Source organism: Macadamia integrifolia, chromosome 12, assembly GCF_013358625.1.
Source record: "Macadamia integrifolia cultivar HAES 741 chromosome 12, SCU_Mint_v3, whole genome shotgun sequence".
NCBI classification, from domain to species: domain Eukaryota; kingdom Viridiplantae; phylum Streptophyta; class Magnoliopsida; order Proteales; family Proteaceae; genus Macadamia; species Macadamia integrifolia.
Genome location: NC_056568.1, coordinates 18,584,935 through 18,604,618, shown reverse-complemented (window position 1 = coordinate 18,604,618; position 19,684 = coordinate 18,584,935). Strand labels below are relative to the sequence as shown.

General features: G+C 37.1%; 1 protein-coding gene across 1 annotated transcript; it reads left to right on the top strand.

Moving 5' to 3' along the window:
• The first annotated feature begins 13,415 nt into the window (after positions 1–13,415).
• Positions 13,416–16,005, top strand: LOC122058428 (probable galacturonosyltransferase 9). The gene is made up of 3 exons (XM_042621112.1): positions 13,416–13,826; positions 13,958–15,205; positions 15,344–16,005. Exons 1-3 carry the CDS (start codon positions 13,644–13,646, stop codon positions 15,617–15,619), a joined length of 1,707 nt encoding a protein of 568 aa, XP_042477046.1. The 5' UTR covers positions 13,416–13,643; the 3' UTR covers positions 15,620–16,005.
• Positions 16,006–19,684: the final 3,679 nt, after the last annotated feature.

Below are 19,684 nucleotides of genomic sequence, written 5' to 3'. Positions count from 1 at the left end.
AATAAAAATTGTTACCTTATCTTTTTCAAGTGTAAAATCTAGATGAGAAAAAAAACAGACATGCGCATTAAACAAAATAAGCACACTAGTATTCGAATAATTGAATATATATTCGAAATACTTAAATATTCTAGAATAGTATGAAAAAAATTCCATCAAAATCATTGAAAAAATAATGACGATTTGTCACTTCAAGATGCAAAACCTAAACAAGAAAATAGATGAATGAAAGAGTGAAAAACAAAATCTTATAAATAAAATAGAGTTATTTACTATATATTAGCAATACCCCTTGAAAGAGTGTCCTAAAATGTGCAGATAGGATTGAACAATTAATGTGGGTCCACCATGTCTATATTTGAGATCCTTTATACAAATAGATACATCACTTCGGATACTCCTCTAGGGACCAGGAAGTAATAAATATACCCCCAATAAATGTACCTCCAATGTAATGGTCCAGATCTGATTTAAATGCCTCTTCACTGATTTAATGTTTTATTAGTTGTACCAGATCTGGACCATTGTATTGGTATCAATACACGTGTCACCACCTGAAGGTGGTATTGCACGGAATTGTACGAGATCGGAATTGCAGACGATTTCAACCCCCCCTATCTATGTACGTTCTTCTCTGAGTTAAAATATGATATCGGTTGGTCTGAGGCTCATATGCTTAGTAAGTTACCATTACACTTAACAAAAATTAGTGTTAGCAAGGACACTACGTTATTGTCTTAAACAAGTCGAGCGATTATATTGGAGTCACTGCCTTTTAATTGCTAGCAATCTCCCCCTCAACATTTGCTGAGTAACTCAAACTTTCGACCATGATTCTAATATCACTTGTTGTCGGTTTGAGGCTCAAGTGCTTAACAACTTAATGCTATGCTAAAATCAATTTGTGTTAATGAAGGCGGTACCTTATTGTTAAGTCCCAGAGATGGAGATGCTGTCTTTTAATTATTGACATATGATGTCATACTTTACTCTTTAGGACACCAGATATGTGACTATGATGCTTATCATCATCCTATAAGACCTACTAGAATCTCATAAATAATACTTTACACTCATAATCCATAACTAAGAATCATACTAAAATCAGAGCAATAGAAATTATAAGATATAATAATGATTCTTGTATTAGGGAAAGTCTAAAAGTGATGTCATATTGCATAACCAAGTTAGATTTTACTGTTCAAATACAAACATAATATTGTACACTAATATAACCGTCCAAAAACACAGAAATAACAATGGATAATGCAATCCTCAATCACGATGCAGTCTTGTTGCTCATCGATACCATCATACTTGCATGACCATCTAAAAAGGGACATGCACGTGGTGTGAGCTTCACTAAACTCAGTAAGAGATGAAAAATATGTGTGCAAATACATATAGTTCATGATGCGTGTATGATGCAATTCATTTTATCTTTATCCATTTAAGCAAATAACTAAGTCTGGGTATAGTGCTACTGCAACACATTAGGTAGTATCATTGATCTCAGAATATTCCATCGGCAACCAGTGATATAAATCCTAGTTCTGATTAGGTGTTTACTAGTCCCGAAATGTCCTTAGTCACCAAGAAAATCTCTAATAACCTCATCTTGGAGCCACAGTCCCTCAGTCATACATCGATCACCTAGGCTCGGTCTGCCTCTGGCAATAATCATATCATACCACGCAAGTGGTATTCTGGAAGCCTCACCAGACCTACCACCATAAGTTATCTAACACCTAAGCCCTTGTTGGCAAGGGATCGTAGAATATGGCATTTCAGCATAACCACAAATAATATATATGTTTTTTTACATAATGATATAGTTAATATGGTGAATACGGTACCAGAATCATCTATCGGTCACAATGCAACCCATTTCTAAGCCTAATTCTAATGCACACACAATGTATGATTCATGAAATCATGAAATCATGAAACTACGTGACAATCTCGGTATCGAAATTCCCCTTAAGCACACAGGATCCCACCCATTCATATCAACAACCACAATATCAAATTTATATAAAAGCAATTAAAAATAAAAAAATAATTAAGCATACATGTCAGATTGCATACATCAGTTCTTTAAAAGTACAAAAGACTCCCAAAGATTCCCTAAAATATTCCTAAGACAACATTAGAGAAGGTTCAACAAGGACCCACTAGTGGATGTCACCGATAGGTCAATGATATCCATTGGTGGATCATTCAACTTACTGTACTAAAGCAATTTCCAACGGTGGATGGACAGAAACCTGTAGCCTTTTGGGACTTGACCACTGGTTGGTCTCCCTGGTAAATCAGTGATCCAGCGGTGGTGATCGACCGACGAGTCTGAGAACTGCTCTTCGGCTCAGATTCCAATCACCACCCACCTAAGGTCATGTTGAGACCGTAGACATGACAGAGGGTCACTCCATCTTTCACTCAAATCTATCGGACTGCATTTTCAATGGTTGAATCGAGAGATTCGACTGAATCTTTGTTTGAAACCCTAAAAAATGATTTTCTGTCCAAACCATGTAACTTAAGCTTGGGAAACGTGTTTTTTGGGATGGAGGGTATGGGTTGGGATCTCACATTTACAATGGAGCACACCCAAACCCAATCCAAGGTTCCAACATTGGGTTTCAACCGAAGCCAAATCCATATTCCAACCCCAGTTCGCTTTAGAACATCAAAATGAAGAGGGAGAGATAGGGATTGACCACCAACCTTGGTTGAGCAAGTGTGGACAGCAAACACCAAGCCAAAGCCTTTCCTTCCCTTCTGATTCTTCTATTTTTTCTCCTTCTTCTGAAGGATGTTGTTCCTATTATCAACAACAGATAGGATCTTATCATACAATCATTGAATGACAAAATTAAATTATAAGGGTCGACGCATACCGTTCACTATCGACTGTGAAGAATTTACCGTCATTATATTCTTTCTTTATCTTTATTCCTGCAATCCCGATCATGAACACAATGGATCTTCTAGGTTTCTCCCACTAGCTCCCTTAATGCTCTCTTGGTGATGGAACCAATAATGAGATTAACGTTAGAGTAGGAGGAGGACCTAGAGTCCTATTATATAAAGTTTTGCACCCTCCCATCAAGGTGTGCAAATAGGGTAGGACTCTATTCCCTAATTTGACGAGGAGTGGGTTTCCTATTTGGAATCCAATTCTATGAGATTAGTATCGGTCAATAACCTAATTGGTATATGGAACAATAATAGAGAATATTCTATAGAATATTCTTACATCTTCTTCTCCTTTCTATCCTTTCTTTCTCTCCTTTTCACGTTTTCGATTGTGAAACAAATGAGCCTTAAAGGCTTGCTGTTATATATAGGCACAAAGAACTAGCTTTGTTTGCCTAATAAATGCACTTTCATCAAAACCCTTTAACTCATCTGTTGGACCATGTTGCCCCAACACCTTGACTCCATAAGGTATTAGTTGATCATTAAAGTAATGCTTCATGCATAGGGGAACATATCGGGAAATACAACCACGATGCTTCAATCCCCACAATCATTAACCTGATCTAGGCAATACAAACCCACTATCACCATCCATCTGTGGATGATCAACCTATAGATTTCTATTGTATTGTATTAGCTGGAATTCTCCAGTACTCTTGCCCATTTGGTATCTATTATGGTTGAGTAGAGTAAAGTCACATAGTTAGATTACTCACTACAAATCTTCCTGAGGCCTAGAACCCTTTCAATTCTCTTTGCAACATTTGCATGGGTACAAGGTGTCATCCCGTTCCTTCAAAGAGTAGACCGATGTTGTTCACAAATCATCGGTACTGACACATTCCGGTGTATCATATATTATAAAATTTTAACTTAAATCTGATTTGGGTACGAGTGTAACATATGACTCATTTAAGAATTACTAAAATAAGTACTCAGTTACCCTCAAATACAAATTCTAAATAAGCCTATAGAGGTATCATTTAGATAGATGTATTTTTATTTTAAAACTATAATATCCCCTTACACTCACAAGTCCAGTAATAGTGGAAATAAAGTTGGCTATATGATGAAATGATCGACGCATTGTAAAATCCAAAGTGAAAGAAGGGGATACCAATACATGCATGGCTGTGAATATACGTAGAGAGGAGTGTTCCTTTTTAGGCACGAATTGGTCAAATATACTTATGTCTGAGGAATCATTATGCCCTTTCCATTGAGTACTGATCTTCGAAATATAGATACCAATGGAATTGAAAAAGACTCAACTTAACTCATCAAGATAGACGACTAAGAAAGAAAGACTACTTATTCTCCAAGTGGTTGATCTTTGAGTGCCAGCCACTTCTTCATTTTGTTTAGGGATGACGTTTTCTCTTTCTTAACCCTCAACACGGCTTTTTCTTATAGTCTATTTTCTCCGACTTGTCCGGTCAAAAAGAAGGGCTTGCCAGAACCCTAGAGAAATGTTGAAAATAGAGCTTTCTCACCGACTAAAAAAAGGCTGAGTCATCACTTTCTAGTTCTAACTTTACTCGATTACCATATATGAGAAGCGGTGCTGCCATTTCTTTTTATCACTCACGGCCTGTTTAGATAAACTCAAAGGAATGCACTCAGCTAATTTGGACTCTAAAGCATTAAATGCCAATTCACCGAACAGGTGACTCATGTAGTCCTACTTGGTTGACTTCAGAACTTTTGCTTTCTTAATTTTTATTTTGTTTTTTAATTTTTTTTTTTTTTTTTTTTTTAGAAAGAACACTACCTTATCATGTGATTCTTAGTCAACGTAAATCAATGAAAATATACATCAAGATTCAAGATATCTAGCAAGGGTAAGATGGTCATTTCATCACCTTTGGATGTAAAAGCACACAATCATGTAACTTATTTTTATTTTTACAAAAAATAATGTCAAATGAACTACCATATAGCTCAGATGATAGCCAATTAAATGTACCTTGCCATGTAAGGTGGGTGGGTCGTTGGATTTGAGTGGATGTGTGTATTTCTTTCATTCCACATGCTAAGATAGTGCTTAGGTGGTCGGCCATCTAAAAGACTCGGGTCGTGTGAAAGAGAAAATCATAACAAAAGAAATATGGTATAAGAAGCAATTAGTTTAACCTTGTAGATGAATGGATTGGTCATTCTCAATATTAGATAGATGGAGGTAGGGCTGTCAATTCGTGGCCTGGCCCGATTAAATCGATCGGGATCGATTGTTTATAGATCGGTCAGGCCCGGACCATTTATTAAACGTGTTGGACTTGAGCTCGGTCCGTTTACAAATGGTCGGTCTCGGTTTTACTACTTGGACCGTCAGGTGATGATCGAGACCGATCGAATAACATCCGATCGAGATCGGCCTATTGTGCACCGGCCTGGCCCGACCCTTTAATGATTGTAGAATACCTATTTTACCCCCCAAATTAAAGAGTAAAAAAAAAAGTAAAAACATATTCACATTTTAAATAATGGTTATATTTGGTATCATTTATTGATTTATTGTCATTTTTTTGGGCTTGTATGAGTGAGCTGGAATATAAAAACACATTTTAAAGAGGGCTTGTTTAAAAACCGATTAAAGCCCGTTTAACATTAAACATGTCCATGGCCTGGTTAAGGCCCAACTAAAGCCCGATTAAGGTAGCTCGATTATAGCCCGAGGCCGACCGACCAATCAAATATAAAACGTACCATGTCCTCAATAAATAAGCCCAATTAGTTAAATGGGCGGACACGGTATAGTATTTGAAGGTCTTTAAGCCCGATTAAGCCCAATCGAAACTGGACCGGCCCGACCGATTGACACCCCTAGATGAAGGACAAATAAAAAGGGCATATAAAGTATATGAGGCGCCCGCATGTGTGAGGTCATGCGAGAGGTTTAGGGGACGAGAACTACGTTTGACCATCAGGTAACAATCGTACCTTTACCATTGATAGATGGACAATTTAGATAATTAAACACCAAATCAAGTTTGATACAATATCTCAATCATGAAAGTTCCTATGTTGGGTTTGTTCATTCTTTTCACATTCCAACTGCTTCAAACATAAATTGAGTTTGGTATAAATCATGAGTCATGACTAAGATAATGGCAAGAAGAAGAAATCCATCTTTCAATTTGACCACTAATATTACCATGTAGATCAGGTTTTTAAAACGTGGCCGATTCGGTTTGAAATTAATCGGTCAATATTTTATATTATTATTATTATTATTATTTTTTATTAACTTATCTAGGTAGCTCTAATCGGATCTTAAAATTTTATTGATAGAAGATAAATGAAGAAAATGTAACGGGGGAGCATAAACCACCTTACCCCTGACCGGTCAAAGCCGATTTTGTTTAAATCCTGATTTTAGACGTAATGAATTCGATCGAGTTAGGGTGAGTTGGAGTGAAAATTTAGCTTATTCTAGCGAAGCCAAATCAATTCCCAATGAATTCCTAGATGATTTAAATGAGAACCATGGAGACCATTCCTGCACCCCATTATGAGATTATAGACCTTAATGTAGTAGATTGTAGCCCATGCCAATGAACAGAAAGGCAACTGGCCTGAGGAGGTAGACTTGCGAGGGTGTCAATCAGTCGGGCCTAATCGGGTTTTTTCATTTTAGGATCTTGTATTGTGATCAGCCCATTAAAGTAATCGGTTCTTATATGCTAGGGATGAATGGTCTCATTTATAAAATATCGATCAAGTACCGGTCTTTAATTAGGCTGCCAATAATTGGGTCAAAAGTGCCTTAGTCAGGATTTAAATGGGCTAATGATCCATTTATTTCTAGATGAGATATTATCTGGCTCTAAACACGTTATTTCAAGTTTTCAATAATCATGTCAGACTTAGTAAATGGGTCTCTAAACAAGCTTTAAGTTGACTATAAACGAACCTTAAATATGTCAAATCGAATTGTGCTTTTAGTTACTCATGTGCCTGCCGATTGGTTAGCACCCTCGCATCGAAAACTACCTATTAACAAATGTGTAATAATCGGATCTGGCCCGACACGTTTATTTGAGCCCAAAGGGGTGGCCATAAAAACACAATAAGAGAGCATTGTTGCATAAACAACTAACTCTTACAAGAAAGAAAAAAAAAAGAAAAAAAAGATATCTACCGGTGGTTTGAAGCTCTCAGGTTCTTGTTTGACAACATGCATGGCATGGCATGGCGTGAAATGAAACAATTTAAAAAATAAAGCGAGAAAAATCAAGGAGTGAGATCTTGGGTGTAGATATAGTCCGTATGATCAACATAAACCATTGATGACATTGTCGTCGTTGTTGCCTTCATACACTCTTTGCTCTCCATACTTCCACCACATTCACCACCGTTAATGCTCCTTGCTTCCTACTCATCACATTCATTCCATACAAACCGTAAAACAATCCACACATAAATATATAACTAGAGAGAGAGAGAGAGAGAGAGAGAGAGAGAGAGAGAGAGAGAGACTTACAGGTGGGCTTGATTCAAAAGAGAAGGTTGTGCTGGAGGAGAAGGGCCTGGCTGCAGTTGTAGACGCTAGCAGTGCAACAAGTGAAAAAAGCAAGAAGATCCTCTCCGTTTTCCTCATTAGCTATCAGCAGTTGAGACTTGAGAGACAAATATGAGGACGATAAGGCTTACTACTAGAATGCTAAGAGTACTAAACACTAGTAATTTAGAGAGAGAGAGAGAGAGAGAGAGAGAGAGATGGCTGGAGAACAATGGAGCTGCATAACTGCTTTAAATGTTCTTGGAGAAATGGGCTATTATTATTATTATTTTTTTCCTATTTGGTTGAGTTCTTGAATGAGAAATCAATTAATATCACACTCTTTTATGTTAATTAGTCAAATAGATCTTCCCTTCCTTTCTCGGAAACATCTCCCTCATTACAAGCTACAGACATCATTGAGGGCCGTTCCTTTTCTTTCTCTTCCCCCTTGAGGCCTTAATGCAACAATTCATGGAAAGGGGATGGCAGGATTCTCAACCTGGATTTGATCGTAAATCGGTTCATTCTATATATCATCTCCAGAAATGTAAACGGATAATTGAAATTTCGAATTTGGAATTCGATTTGCTTTCATATTCATTTAGGGATATCTATATTCAGTCAGAGGGTATCTAGTTCCGAATTCGAATATTTCAGAAAATAACTATTCATTTGAATTGATATCCAACTAATAATTAAAAAAAAAAATAACTAACTAATAATCTTGAAGGTTCTTGAAGATTTGATAGACTCTAGAGAATATGAAAACAGCTAGACAAGTGAAAGATCAACATGGATTAAGAACAAATCATATCTATTAGAGAAGGAAGGTTCGGATTACACAAGTCAACAATATAAATGAATAGTCAAAAATCCAAATTCAATTCATATCGGATCCATATTTGTATTTGACTCTAAAAACGTGGTAGGTGGAAGACTTGGACAATCAGACATGGTTTGGATCAAGCATTAACTAGGTTTTCTATAAATGTTTTTCTAATTAAAATCCCAATTTTGCCCACACTATATCACTACTCATAAACTAGAGTTACTCAACTACTAACACTATAAAAGTAATGTGCCCAAATCTAAAATATTATGAGTTTTGACAAAGAGAGTGGCTCATCTCAATTTTAGAAGTGAAGAATGGGGATATTATGTAAATATCCACCACAACTTTGAGACTCTAAACCCTAATTTCAGGTTGTCCAAAAATGATTTCAGAATCCCAATCAACTTAATAGAATTAGAGCAAAACCAAATAATCTTTTATCTCAATTTTGAGATTTATGGCCTCATTTTATTGGTATTCCCTATCAAGCCCATTTAAGAGAATAATTTTAAAGAGGGCTCGTTTAATAACCGTTTAAAATTGAACAGGCTTGTAGCCCAATTAAGGCTCGTCTATGGCAGCCTAGTTAGAGCCTGAGATCAACTGGCCATATTATCAACCGTACCATGTCTACTCTAGCTAAGCCCGTAGCTAAATGGCATTCATGGTGTAGTCCTAGAAATTGGCCGAGCCCGACTAAACCCGATTGAGACCGACCAGGCTCGCCCACTTGACACTCCTAGTCATAGGGTATCTAGATCCGAATTTGAATATTCTGAAAAATAACTATTTCTTTGAAAAGATATCAAACTAATAGTAAAAGTCAAGTAACTAATAATCCAAAGGTTCTTGAAGATTTGACAAATACTAGAGAATTATGAAAATAGTTAGACAACTAAGAGATATGAATTAAGAACAAATCATATTCGTTAGAGGACGAAGGTTCGAATTACATAATTTAAGAATGTAAATCAATAGTAAAAAAATCCAAATTTAATTCACAGCTGATCCATATCTCTAATTGACTCTAAAAACTTGGTGGAAGACTTGACAATCAAACAGGGTTGGAATCAAGCATTAACTAGGTTCTAGTTGATTAAACTAATTTCAAGTTCTAGTCAGCAATGCATGGAGATTGGAGCAGCTGGGAAGTTCCAACAGATAGGCCGCACCTTCTAAGTACTCTCTCTTTTCAAGTGTCAACTTTGACTTTATTATTACAACAACTTAACACTGATTTCTGGAAAGATTATGTCACCTCTTCACCCTTTGACCTTTGACTTTTGAGCCCACCCTCCCTTGTATTATCTTTGCGAAGTAATAAGAAAATCACCATCCGATCGAGGAATTTAATTTGGCACAGTTCGTGTATCTACGGTGTCACTACAAATAAGAGAGAGCATTTAAGGAAATAATGACGTTAGTAGAGATAATATCGATGTTGCTTTGACCTTCAAAAGGATCTCGAGACACCAAAGGTGAGAGGGTTCGACATTGAGAAATGAGAAATTTCTAAACCTAGTTATTAGAATTTTTTTTTTCTTATGTTTGGGGGAGGGGGTGAAGAAGGTTTTATGGCTCCTTTTCTTGGAAGAAAACTGTTTAGTAACGTGGCAACTGAGTCCATATATATATAGATAGAGGATGGAAACAGATCCTCTTAAGTGTGCCTAGAGCTCCTCCGACAGTTAGGGATGTATGTCCAGATGCTACCAGCGTCCAATGAGCATTAGGTACATTGGAGACTATCCGTATCCATATAGAATCACTCAAAATTATAGCCCTTCTTACATTAAATATAAAGTTTATATCCATATTGATGCCTTGGTGCTAATATGCAACGGTCATGCGAGTTGAAAACTATCTCTTGCCCTTTTTTTTTAGAAGTAATAGATCTCTATGTGACCAAAATATTTATTTTAAACTGAGTATGCTATGTGGATCAAAAGAAGTTGAAAATGATAACAATTGCCACTGACCTCTACTATTACATGCTAAAAGTTATGTAGTTTTTATTATACCATAATTTTGAACCATTTCAAACCCTACATATTATGCCATTATAGGAATTTCTATAGCTTTGAACCATATATTAACCCTATTAGATAAGGGAAAATCTTGTTTACAATTAAGGTTTTTGAAAATTAGTCATAACAAATCTTATTTCTTTGCCCTTTTGCAATAAATTTAATACACTCTATTTTTTCAATGTAGGTGAATCTTATCATTACTCATGCCTACTTGAAAAAATGTGCAGTATGCTAAATCACCTTTTAAATTGTTTTAAATACTTTCTTTTATCCATATTTTAAAGGGAATAAAAAAGGGACAATCAAAAGAAGCTTATAACTTCTCACTTCGCCATTTTGGTGACAACAAGATGCGCCTATTAAATAAATGGACGTTGATAAAAAAATTACTGATCGGGTAGCATTTTCGACTAATGGGAGGGTGCAACCAAGCATCTTTACCGTATGACAGTACAGTCTTTTTCATCCCATTGTGTGTGGGCGTAGGTACACATAGGTAATATTCTTTCTTCCAAAATAAATATACAGATGAAAATTTAACCAACGATATGGTTATGAATTATCTATAAATGTGTTTCTGTTGAACTCAAGCTGCACTTCTCATGTGCTAGCCAAGTACCTAAAATGGCCTTATTGTTGAATCTGAACCATTCCTAGGATGAACTGGACTCCAAATGCCTATGATGTAGGTTGAATGGCTGAATTGGACCTCTGCAAAAACCGCAACTTAATTGTGGGTATGACCTCTTCTCACTTTCAACAACCAGGGCTAGATTTAGATAAGTTCAATTCAGGGAAACGTACCCTAGGGGTATGCCCCTCTTTCTCTTAGTATGAAGAAAGGTGGGCCTAAAGAATTTTTTTTTTTTTTTTTTGAATTGTTTCTTAGACAAGGGTGTAGGACCCATCAATGTCTTCTTATCAGGAGAGACAGAGAATAACTCGAATTCATGAGGTTTTTGGTATTTTTTAGAGGCTGAAGTAATTATCAAATTACGTGCTAAAAAACTTTTACGCATTCAATCCAAAACGGCCGAAGCCGGTCTTCCTAGATCATATATGTCCCTATAAGATGTACATATAATATTTAAAGCTATAAAGAATTATGGAATATATTTGTTGATGATGATGGGATTTTGTGGAAAAATTAGTAGCTCAACGACATAAGGGTAGAAAAGGGTTTCTAAAAAAACTTGCAGCATCGCGGAGCATTCAAGGGAAAATATATTTATAAAAAAAAAAAATAACAAAATATTAATTAATGTATAAATTGATTGAATTCTGAAATGTCTAGAATGGTAAGGAAAACTATAAGATGACTGAAATTCTTGATTTACCAGAACGATAAATAAAGCAATATTCATAGACAGTTAGACACCATTGGTGAACATAGCCTGACTCAGCCAATTAGATTTTTTTTTTTTATGGAAAAAGAAAATTTCATTAATATAAGTAACTTATAACATCAATGCTAGGGTTTTTCTAATATGGAATTGTTTGTTCATCACCATAAAGACTAGGTTATGTAACATTCGTTACCTAAAAGTTAGGTAACATTAATATCAATTCGTTAGTAGGCCTAAGACTGTTGTGGTATGAGCAAAAAATTATAAACATCCAAAATAAGGAGATCACTTTCCAAAATCATAAATTTGGTGCTTATGTCAAAAAGTAATTTATGTAATCATCATAATTCCTCCAAATCTTCTCTACTCTCTATTTGCCAACTCTTGCTTACTTCATTTAAAAGAGTAAGCTCCAAGTGGTGACTTCAACTTTTTTCCATGTCATTATATCAGCATATAGTAAGATACATTTTCCTCGATTGATAATACTAACAACTCATCAGAGATAATGTTGATAAGGTCAGTAACCCCTCTACAGATTAGGAATGTTTGAATTCAAAACCGGAATAATGGGTGTATCAAATGGAACAAAATACAAGAGTCACCCGTTGACCAATAGATTGGTAGCATTGAGCAGTCCAATATTTTACATGGTATAAAACAGAGTATGGATTACATTTGGCCTGTGTTTAAGTGACATGATTTCTATGTCCATGAAATAACAACATATTCAAAAAGTAGTCTATTAACCAATTAGAGTGTTAATGAAAGGATACAGTATACTAACAAGAGAACACTACATCCTAATGCTTGTACACGATAGTAGGCGAAGCTAATGAAAAGCGTATATGAACATCTTCAACATCGGACACCATTGTCTTTTTTTTTGTTAATGATAAATATTCAAACCTTTGGCCTGACTAGTCTCACGGGTTTATACTGACTCTACAACTACATAGATCGGGTCCTACCGAGGTTGAATGAGAATTATTCAACTTTCACTGAAAGCATTGAAAAACACTAAACACCTCTATATGAGTGACTCAAGACGTCAGAATTCACATTTATACTTGTTCTAGATGTTTTGCTTTCTATCCAATGGCCGTTGTAATCGTGCCAGATAAGCTTTAACTGGGCCTTCAAGTGGCAAGAAATTTCCATTGAAAACATAAGAAAAGAAAACAAAGTATAACGGATGTCATTTTCAATAAATAAATAAATAAATAAATAAATAAAAAAATAAAAACTAGGAAGGGTAATGAACTAAGGATATATCGGCCCATTAGATGGATCCAATCCAACTCGCCAGCTGTTTCCAGTACGATGACGAATCATAATCCATGCACGTGCATTATTAGCCAATTCTTAATGATTTTAATTATAAAAAATTATAAACCGCGTAGATTAGAATCTAAGGGGTTCCAGCAACAACAGAGTGCGATAGGATCTACCATAAACCTAACTTTTTACCGTTAAATTAGAATTTATTTGGCCTTTTGAGAAAAATATTCCAATCTGACGGTTATTCAATCATGTGCCGTAACCTCAAAAGTAAGACATAAATGTCGGTGGCCAGACGATAGTTTCACTCCCAAATACAAACTCTCATAGAGGTTTTACTGGATCTCGGATAGGACTCGGCTTGAATCGGTTCAGATCCGGACGAGCCAAATCGGGATCCCGTTTCTTAAAACCCTGCTCTCCTTACAAATTAGAAGGAATAAAAACTGAATTCTGCAATCATCGAAGGAACTAAGAACCAATTTGAGAACACACCACTGCACCAGATATCCCCATCCCCTCCATTAATAAACACTTTAATATTCTTCTCAGATCTCTCTCTCTCAGGTCCATTGGTGATCTCTCTCTCTCTCTTCTGCTCTGAATTCAATTCGTGATCTTTCTCTCTCTTCTGTTGTTATTGGATCGGTAGAGACGAGAGTGAGAGAATGGCAGGTGCCATTCGAGTTGGTCGATTAAGCACCGGCGGCGGAGGAGCCGGAGTCGGAGCAGGAGGGATTCGAAGCTTCTTCTCTTACAGGATCTTCGTCTCTGCTATGTTCACTCTTCTCTTCCTCGCGACAGTCTCTGTTCTCTTCACCACTAACCCTTCCACCTCCAATCAAGATTCAGTAAGTCTTTCAATCAATTTAAAAAAAAGTTAATTCTTTCGCAAATCTTAAATGTAGTTTTGATTTGTGAATTTGGATTGCTTATTATTATTGACAATACCTGTAATTGGATTTGGTATTGGAGAGGACAGGTTTTGCCGAGCACGGGGCCTCATGTGCACGCCTACGTTCACAGGACATTTCTTGCGCTGAAGTCGGATCCACTGAAGACAAGGGCTGATTTGATTCACAAGCAAGCCAACGATCACGTCGCCCTTGTTAATGCTTACGCTGCATATGCTCGGAAGCTCAAGCTTGAGAACTCGAAGCAACTGCGGGTTTTTGAAGATCTGGCTCGTAACTTCTCCGATCTCATTTCACGACCTTCTTACCGTGGTGCCTTGTTCGAGACGGACGCAGCGATCGATGAAGATGTGCTTCGACAGTTCGAGAAGGAGGTGAAAGACAAGGTTAAACTCGCTCGCCTACTGATCTCAGAGGCAAAGGAATCTTTCGATAATCAGCTCAAGATCCAGAAGCTCAAAGACACCATTTTTGCTGTCAATGAACAGCTCGCGAAGGCGAAGAAGCAGGGAGCTTTCTCTAGTCTAATTGCCGCCAAATCTATCCCTAAGAGCTTGCATTGTCTGGCGATGAGGCTCGTCGAGGAACGCATTGCACACCCTGAGAAATATGTGGATACTGGCTTCAAGCCCGAATTCGAAGATCCCAGTCTCTACCACTACGCGATTTTCTCAGATAACGTGATTGCTGCTTCGGTTGTGGTCAATTCTGCTGCCAGGAACGCAGAGGAGCCATGGAAGCATGTGTTCCATGTCGTCACCGATAAAATGAATCTTGCAGCGATGCAGGTGTGGTTCAAGAAGCGTCCTGCCGAAGGTGGTGCCCATGTTGAGGTGAAGGCTGTGGAGGACTACAATTTCTTGAATTCGTCTTATGTGCCGGTTCTCAGGCAGCTTGAGTCTGCAAACTTGCAGAGGTTTTACTTTGAGAATCGGGCGGAGAATGCGACTAAAGATGCAACTAATTTAAAATTCAGAAACCCCAAGTACTTGTCTATGTTGAATCACCTCAGGTTTTACCTGCCTGAAATGTACCCGAAGTTGCATAGGATCTTGTTTCTGGATGATGATGTTGTGGTGCAGAAGGACCTCACAGGCTTATGGAAGATTGATATGGATGGGAAGGTGAATGGGGCTGTAGAGACTTGCTTTGGGTCCTTCCACCGCTATGCTCAATACATGAACTTCTCTCACCCACTTATCAAGGAGAAGTTTAACCCCAAGGCTTGTGCCTGGGCCTATGGCATGAATTTCTTCGACCTTGATGCTTGGAGGCTTGAGAAGTGCACCGAGCAGTATCATTACTGGCAGAACCTGGTTAGTAGGATCTCCACTTGCTTTCGTTTCAGTTACTCCATGCTTTGGTTAACTGCTGGTGTTCTATGCTCGTATTTTTAATGGTAGTTGATTTGGGTCTAATAGTAAGTTTTGGTTTTTGGTATTTCTTCTGATTAGAATGAGAACCGGACTTTGTGGAAATTGGGTACCCTTCCTCCGGGCCTTATCACATTCTACTCAACAACAAAGCCTTTGGACAAATCATGGCATGTGCTTGGGCTTGGTTACAATCCAAGTATTAGTACGGATGAGATCAACAATGCTGCAGTTATCCACTTCAATGGGAACATGAAACCATGGCTTGACATTGCAATGAATCAGTTCCGGCACCTCTGGACGAAATATGTGGACTATGAGATGGAGTTTGTGCAAATGTGCAATTTTGGACTCTAGATCAATAGCTTCTCTCATGGGACAGACATGGGATAATGCCAAAAGAGTTGCTGGTCATGGTCCTGTTCGGGCACTTGGATTTTTGGTTGGTAGCCCCTTACCAGTTAGTTAAAGATTTTTGGAGCAAAGCTCATTAATATTTCTTAGTTTGACTTTGATGAAATACAATGTCACCGTTCCTTTTTATTTTTGATTGTCATCAATTATGATTTGTTTGTACCTCTACCAGCATAGGTATTATTCACAATGGAAGTCATTCTTATTTATTCAAGGAATGCTGAATGACCACATGTATTAAGTTTATGTAAAGTTCTTGCCACTACCTTATGTTGATCCAAAATGGAAGAAGGGGAAAAAATGGAAAAAAGAAAAGCTTCATTTTTATATACTATGATTTAGAACTTTTTGAGTTCTGTATTTGTGTAATTCTTATGTTGATATCAGTCATTTATTTTGTTGAAACAAGTTTTCTAGTGGAAAAGTTCTAATGAAAGGCAAAAGTTTTTAACTACGGCTCAAACAAATGTCCCAATTTGAGAAGCAGAGAAGCCACAGATGTTACAGAATCTGTCATGGTCTTGATGGTGAATGGGGTCAGCATTATTTTAGGAAGCCAGGAATTCAAATGGAAGTGGCAACTCAAGTTCAAAACTGTAAAAACTGAAGCTTGTTTTGTAGGCATTAGCCATGCTGCACATGCTTGAACAGCCATTTGGTGAGTGAATTACATCTCTTGCAGGTTGGACACCTTTCTTATTGCCTTAGTAATCTTCCATGGCCTGCTTTAAGTTTTTGGGAACCCAACTTGGCATATTCTTGGCTTCTATATAGAAAGGTTAATTATGTTGGATATGATCCAATTGATCATTTGCCTTACTTACATGGTAAATTATTGAATCCCAACCACCCCTGGGGGGAGAGATGATGCAGCTACACGTTGGGTTTAGTTTTAGGATTTACCTTTATTTGTTTATTTTTATTTTTATCAGTTTATAGGAAGTTTGAGTTGGACTCAAGTTTTCTTTCTGTTTATAGAGTTAGGTTCTTATTCTATTTTATAGATGGGTTCCTAGTTTTATTTCAGTCTTAGGAATAGGTTATTTTGAGTCTATATATACTCTTACTGTAGCCAAAGATGAGAGTTGAGATTTGAATGAAAGAATTTGAATTTTTTGCTTGAAGAGAGCTGCGTGGCTGTGGGTGCAACTTACCCTTTCCCTTTTGTCCTTCCTACGGTTCTTCTCTTTTGTTCTTCTTCCCTGCTTCCTCTTTTGTGAACACATCTCTGGTTTTGGTTTTCTTCTCTGCTGGGCAGTAATACCAGTTCCAAGAGGAAGCTTGATGGACCCTTAACCTGTGCCTGATAACTCTAAGATATGGATCAAAGGGAGTCTATCTTTAAGGCCCCATTTATTTGATGGATAAAAAGGGGTGGAAAACTTGTGAAGTGGGTTCCACGTGTTGTGGGTTGGATTGATGGAAAAGGAAATAATGGAACATGCAATTTTTAGTGGGGTCCACCTCTATGGGAAAGAAAGGAAAAGGAAATGGGGTAGAATTCAATGGAAAAGAGAGGAAATACGAGGAGGAGACAGATAGACACAAAACAACTTTTCCATAAAGTCCTACCAAAATTGGTAGGATTTTGGAAATGAATGGGGTGGGAAAAGTTAACTGCCACATCAGTAGACAACAATTATTGCATTAAATGACCTTGTAAGTTTCCCACCCCAGCAAACAAACAACCAAGGTTTTTGGTATTTTGAGGAAACGTTTCTCATTCTCCCACCCTTCTTTTCCGGCTTAAGTGACTCAAACCCTTGAGAGTGGGCCTTGAAATCTCTCACAACTATGAGGACCAACACCTGCAACTGGCTGCAACAATAATTACCGCCAACTATAACTTCTGTTCTTCAATATCAGCAACCTGGTTGTCGATTGGACCTCTGTTGGGGTGTAATCCATGGTTCTTTCCGTCTCCTACTTCCATTAAACCCCTAGGATGAACTAAGAAGCGTAGGAGTTCTTTCCTTCAAACCTGCTGAGTTTCTTCTGCTATAGGTCTCTGCTAGAGGAAGTTACAATCCTTGCTCTTGTTGTGGAGTTCTACAAATTACAAATCTGCCACCCTTGTGAACTTCAATTTATTCACAGAATTGCCACTCTATTATAAATATCAATCTATTTACTGTTTTGCCATTTATTCTTGGACTTTAGTGTTTCTTTGTTTTGGTGGGCCCATAAGCGAACCAAATGCATCGGGAGGACACTCGCAAACCCCCAAGCTTAGATAGACGGTCCTTCTAAGCAGCAAAGAACCTCTTTCTGACTTGGATTTTATGGTCAAATATAGTGGTGAGATGGTGATTGGTTGAAGCGGGGAGAATGGATTGGCAATTAGTAGCCAGCTCATTGCTGATGTGAGCCTGATTTAAATCTATGACAGATTGAGTTTGGCATGTTCCACTTTACTCCATCTGAACTGAGTGAACCTTCTCCTCCCTTAGCTTTTTGACTGAGCACTTTATGAGCTTTAGTTGGTTGTTATCTACACAAGCCTGAGGCGACCTTGAATAAGGTCACTAATATGTTGAAGTTGAGGACAAGGCAGAAATGTATTCAACATTAATTCATCAGATATTACCTGGAGATCCTTTACCTGGTTGTTGTTCCCTGCACAATTTTGATTTCAAGTTTGATTCCGTCTTTGGGAGAAAATACTAGAGAGAAAAGGATAGGGAGTCTGGTGATTTTGCATCTAGGGCATCTTTCTTGTTTTATTCTATTGACTTTGATTAAATATTGCGTCCATTTAATTTGTTTTGCAATAGCTTGTTTTAATGAAATGACTTCATGAAAATGTAATGTCTATTTTATTTGGTTTGATGGTTCCTATTTAAAGAATCTGTCTTTTGATAAAATAGTCCATTAATCATTTAATTTTTATTTAGAACTTTTTCTTGATTGTGATTTAATTAATGCCAGTTTTGGCAGTTGGTACCATTCTAGTGGGTCATATTATCTGTTTGGATAAAAAATTATCACTGTTTTGTCAAGCGGGTTTCCTATTTGTCTAGAATTTGTATTTATTTTTTATTGTCTTATAAACTATTAAACCTTGGGAACACAATTTCACAGATCAAGTAACCAAAGCTGATGACAGAAAAAAGAAGCTTATCCTCCATATTATGTGGCACGTAAAACACTACCATCATACTAGAATAATTTGTTCCTGCAAACTTGGAACATCTTGGCTTAATGTTGTGTGTGTGTGTGTGTGTGTGTGAGAGAGAGAGAGAGAGAGAGAGAGAGAGAGAGTTTCTCCTTTTAATGTTCTTTTGTTAAAAGACTTTCTTGACGCCAATAAATAACATTTTACACTTTCCGAAACAACAATGATGAACAAAGGAAGGAGTGCTGTCTGCACCCAGTCAGTGGTAATAGGCCAGCCAAGGTCAGGTGAGGCCAGAGTCTTGAATTCCCCATCTGCTGATGAAGAATCATTGATCTCTGTCTGCTTTCCTATTAAAATAATCAAATGGTGATGATTAATGACCTTTTAAATTCCTTTGACCAAGTTTAGTCTGATGATATATTTGTATTTATTTAAGTCTCTATAAACTCAGGCATCAATTTTGGTTGCTTTATGATTAATGAAGTCACTATTGGTAGATTGAGCATTGAATATCACCCAGAAAATTAAAAATGCAAGCTGTCATCTGAAAATGATGTTTTTTTCTTGCATATGGTTCTAATGAATGATCTAGTCAATAAACAGACAATCCTTTTGATATGGAGGCCTACTGTTGTTAGTTTCCTCTTATATTTCTTTCTTTACTCTTTCAATTATTGGAGGCTGCTCAGTTCAATTGTACTTAAAAAATAAATTTAATCTTTGAAATTCTGGTCATGCATTACCCTGCTTCACTGATAGTGGCACCTGTACAATAGAACACCAGTGTGTGTGTGTGTGTGTTTTTCGTGTGCACTTCTTTTATTCTGTGTTTCTTTTACTTCGATACATATTGGATGTATGTAGCCGACCCCATTAAGTTGGGATAAGGT

Bases quoted from the DNA above. Each gene is read 5' to 3' on its own strand.
- LOC122058428 (XM_042621112.1), top strand. From the start codon at position 13,644: ATGGCAGGTGCCATTCGAGTTGGTCGATTAAGCACCGGCGGCGGAGGA. The intron at 13,827-13,957 runs GTAAGTCTTTCA...TGGAGAGGACAG, and splicing joins CCACCTCCAATCAAGATTCA to GTTTTGCCGAGCACGGGGCC. The intron at 15,206-15,343 runs GTTAGTAGGATC...TCTTCTGATTAG, and splicing joins ATCATTACTGGCAGAACCTG to AATGAGAACCGGACTTTGTG.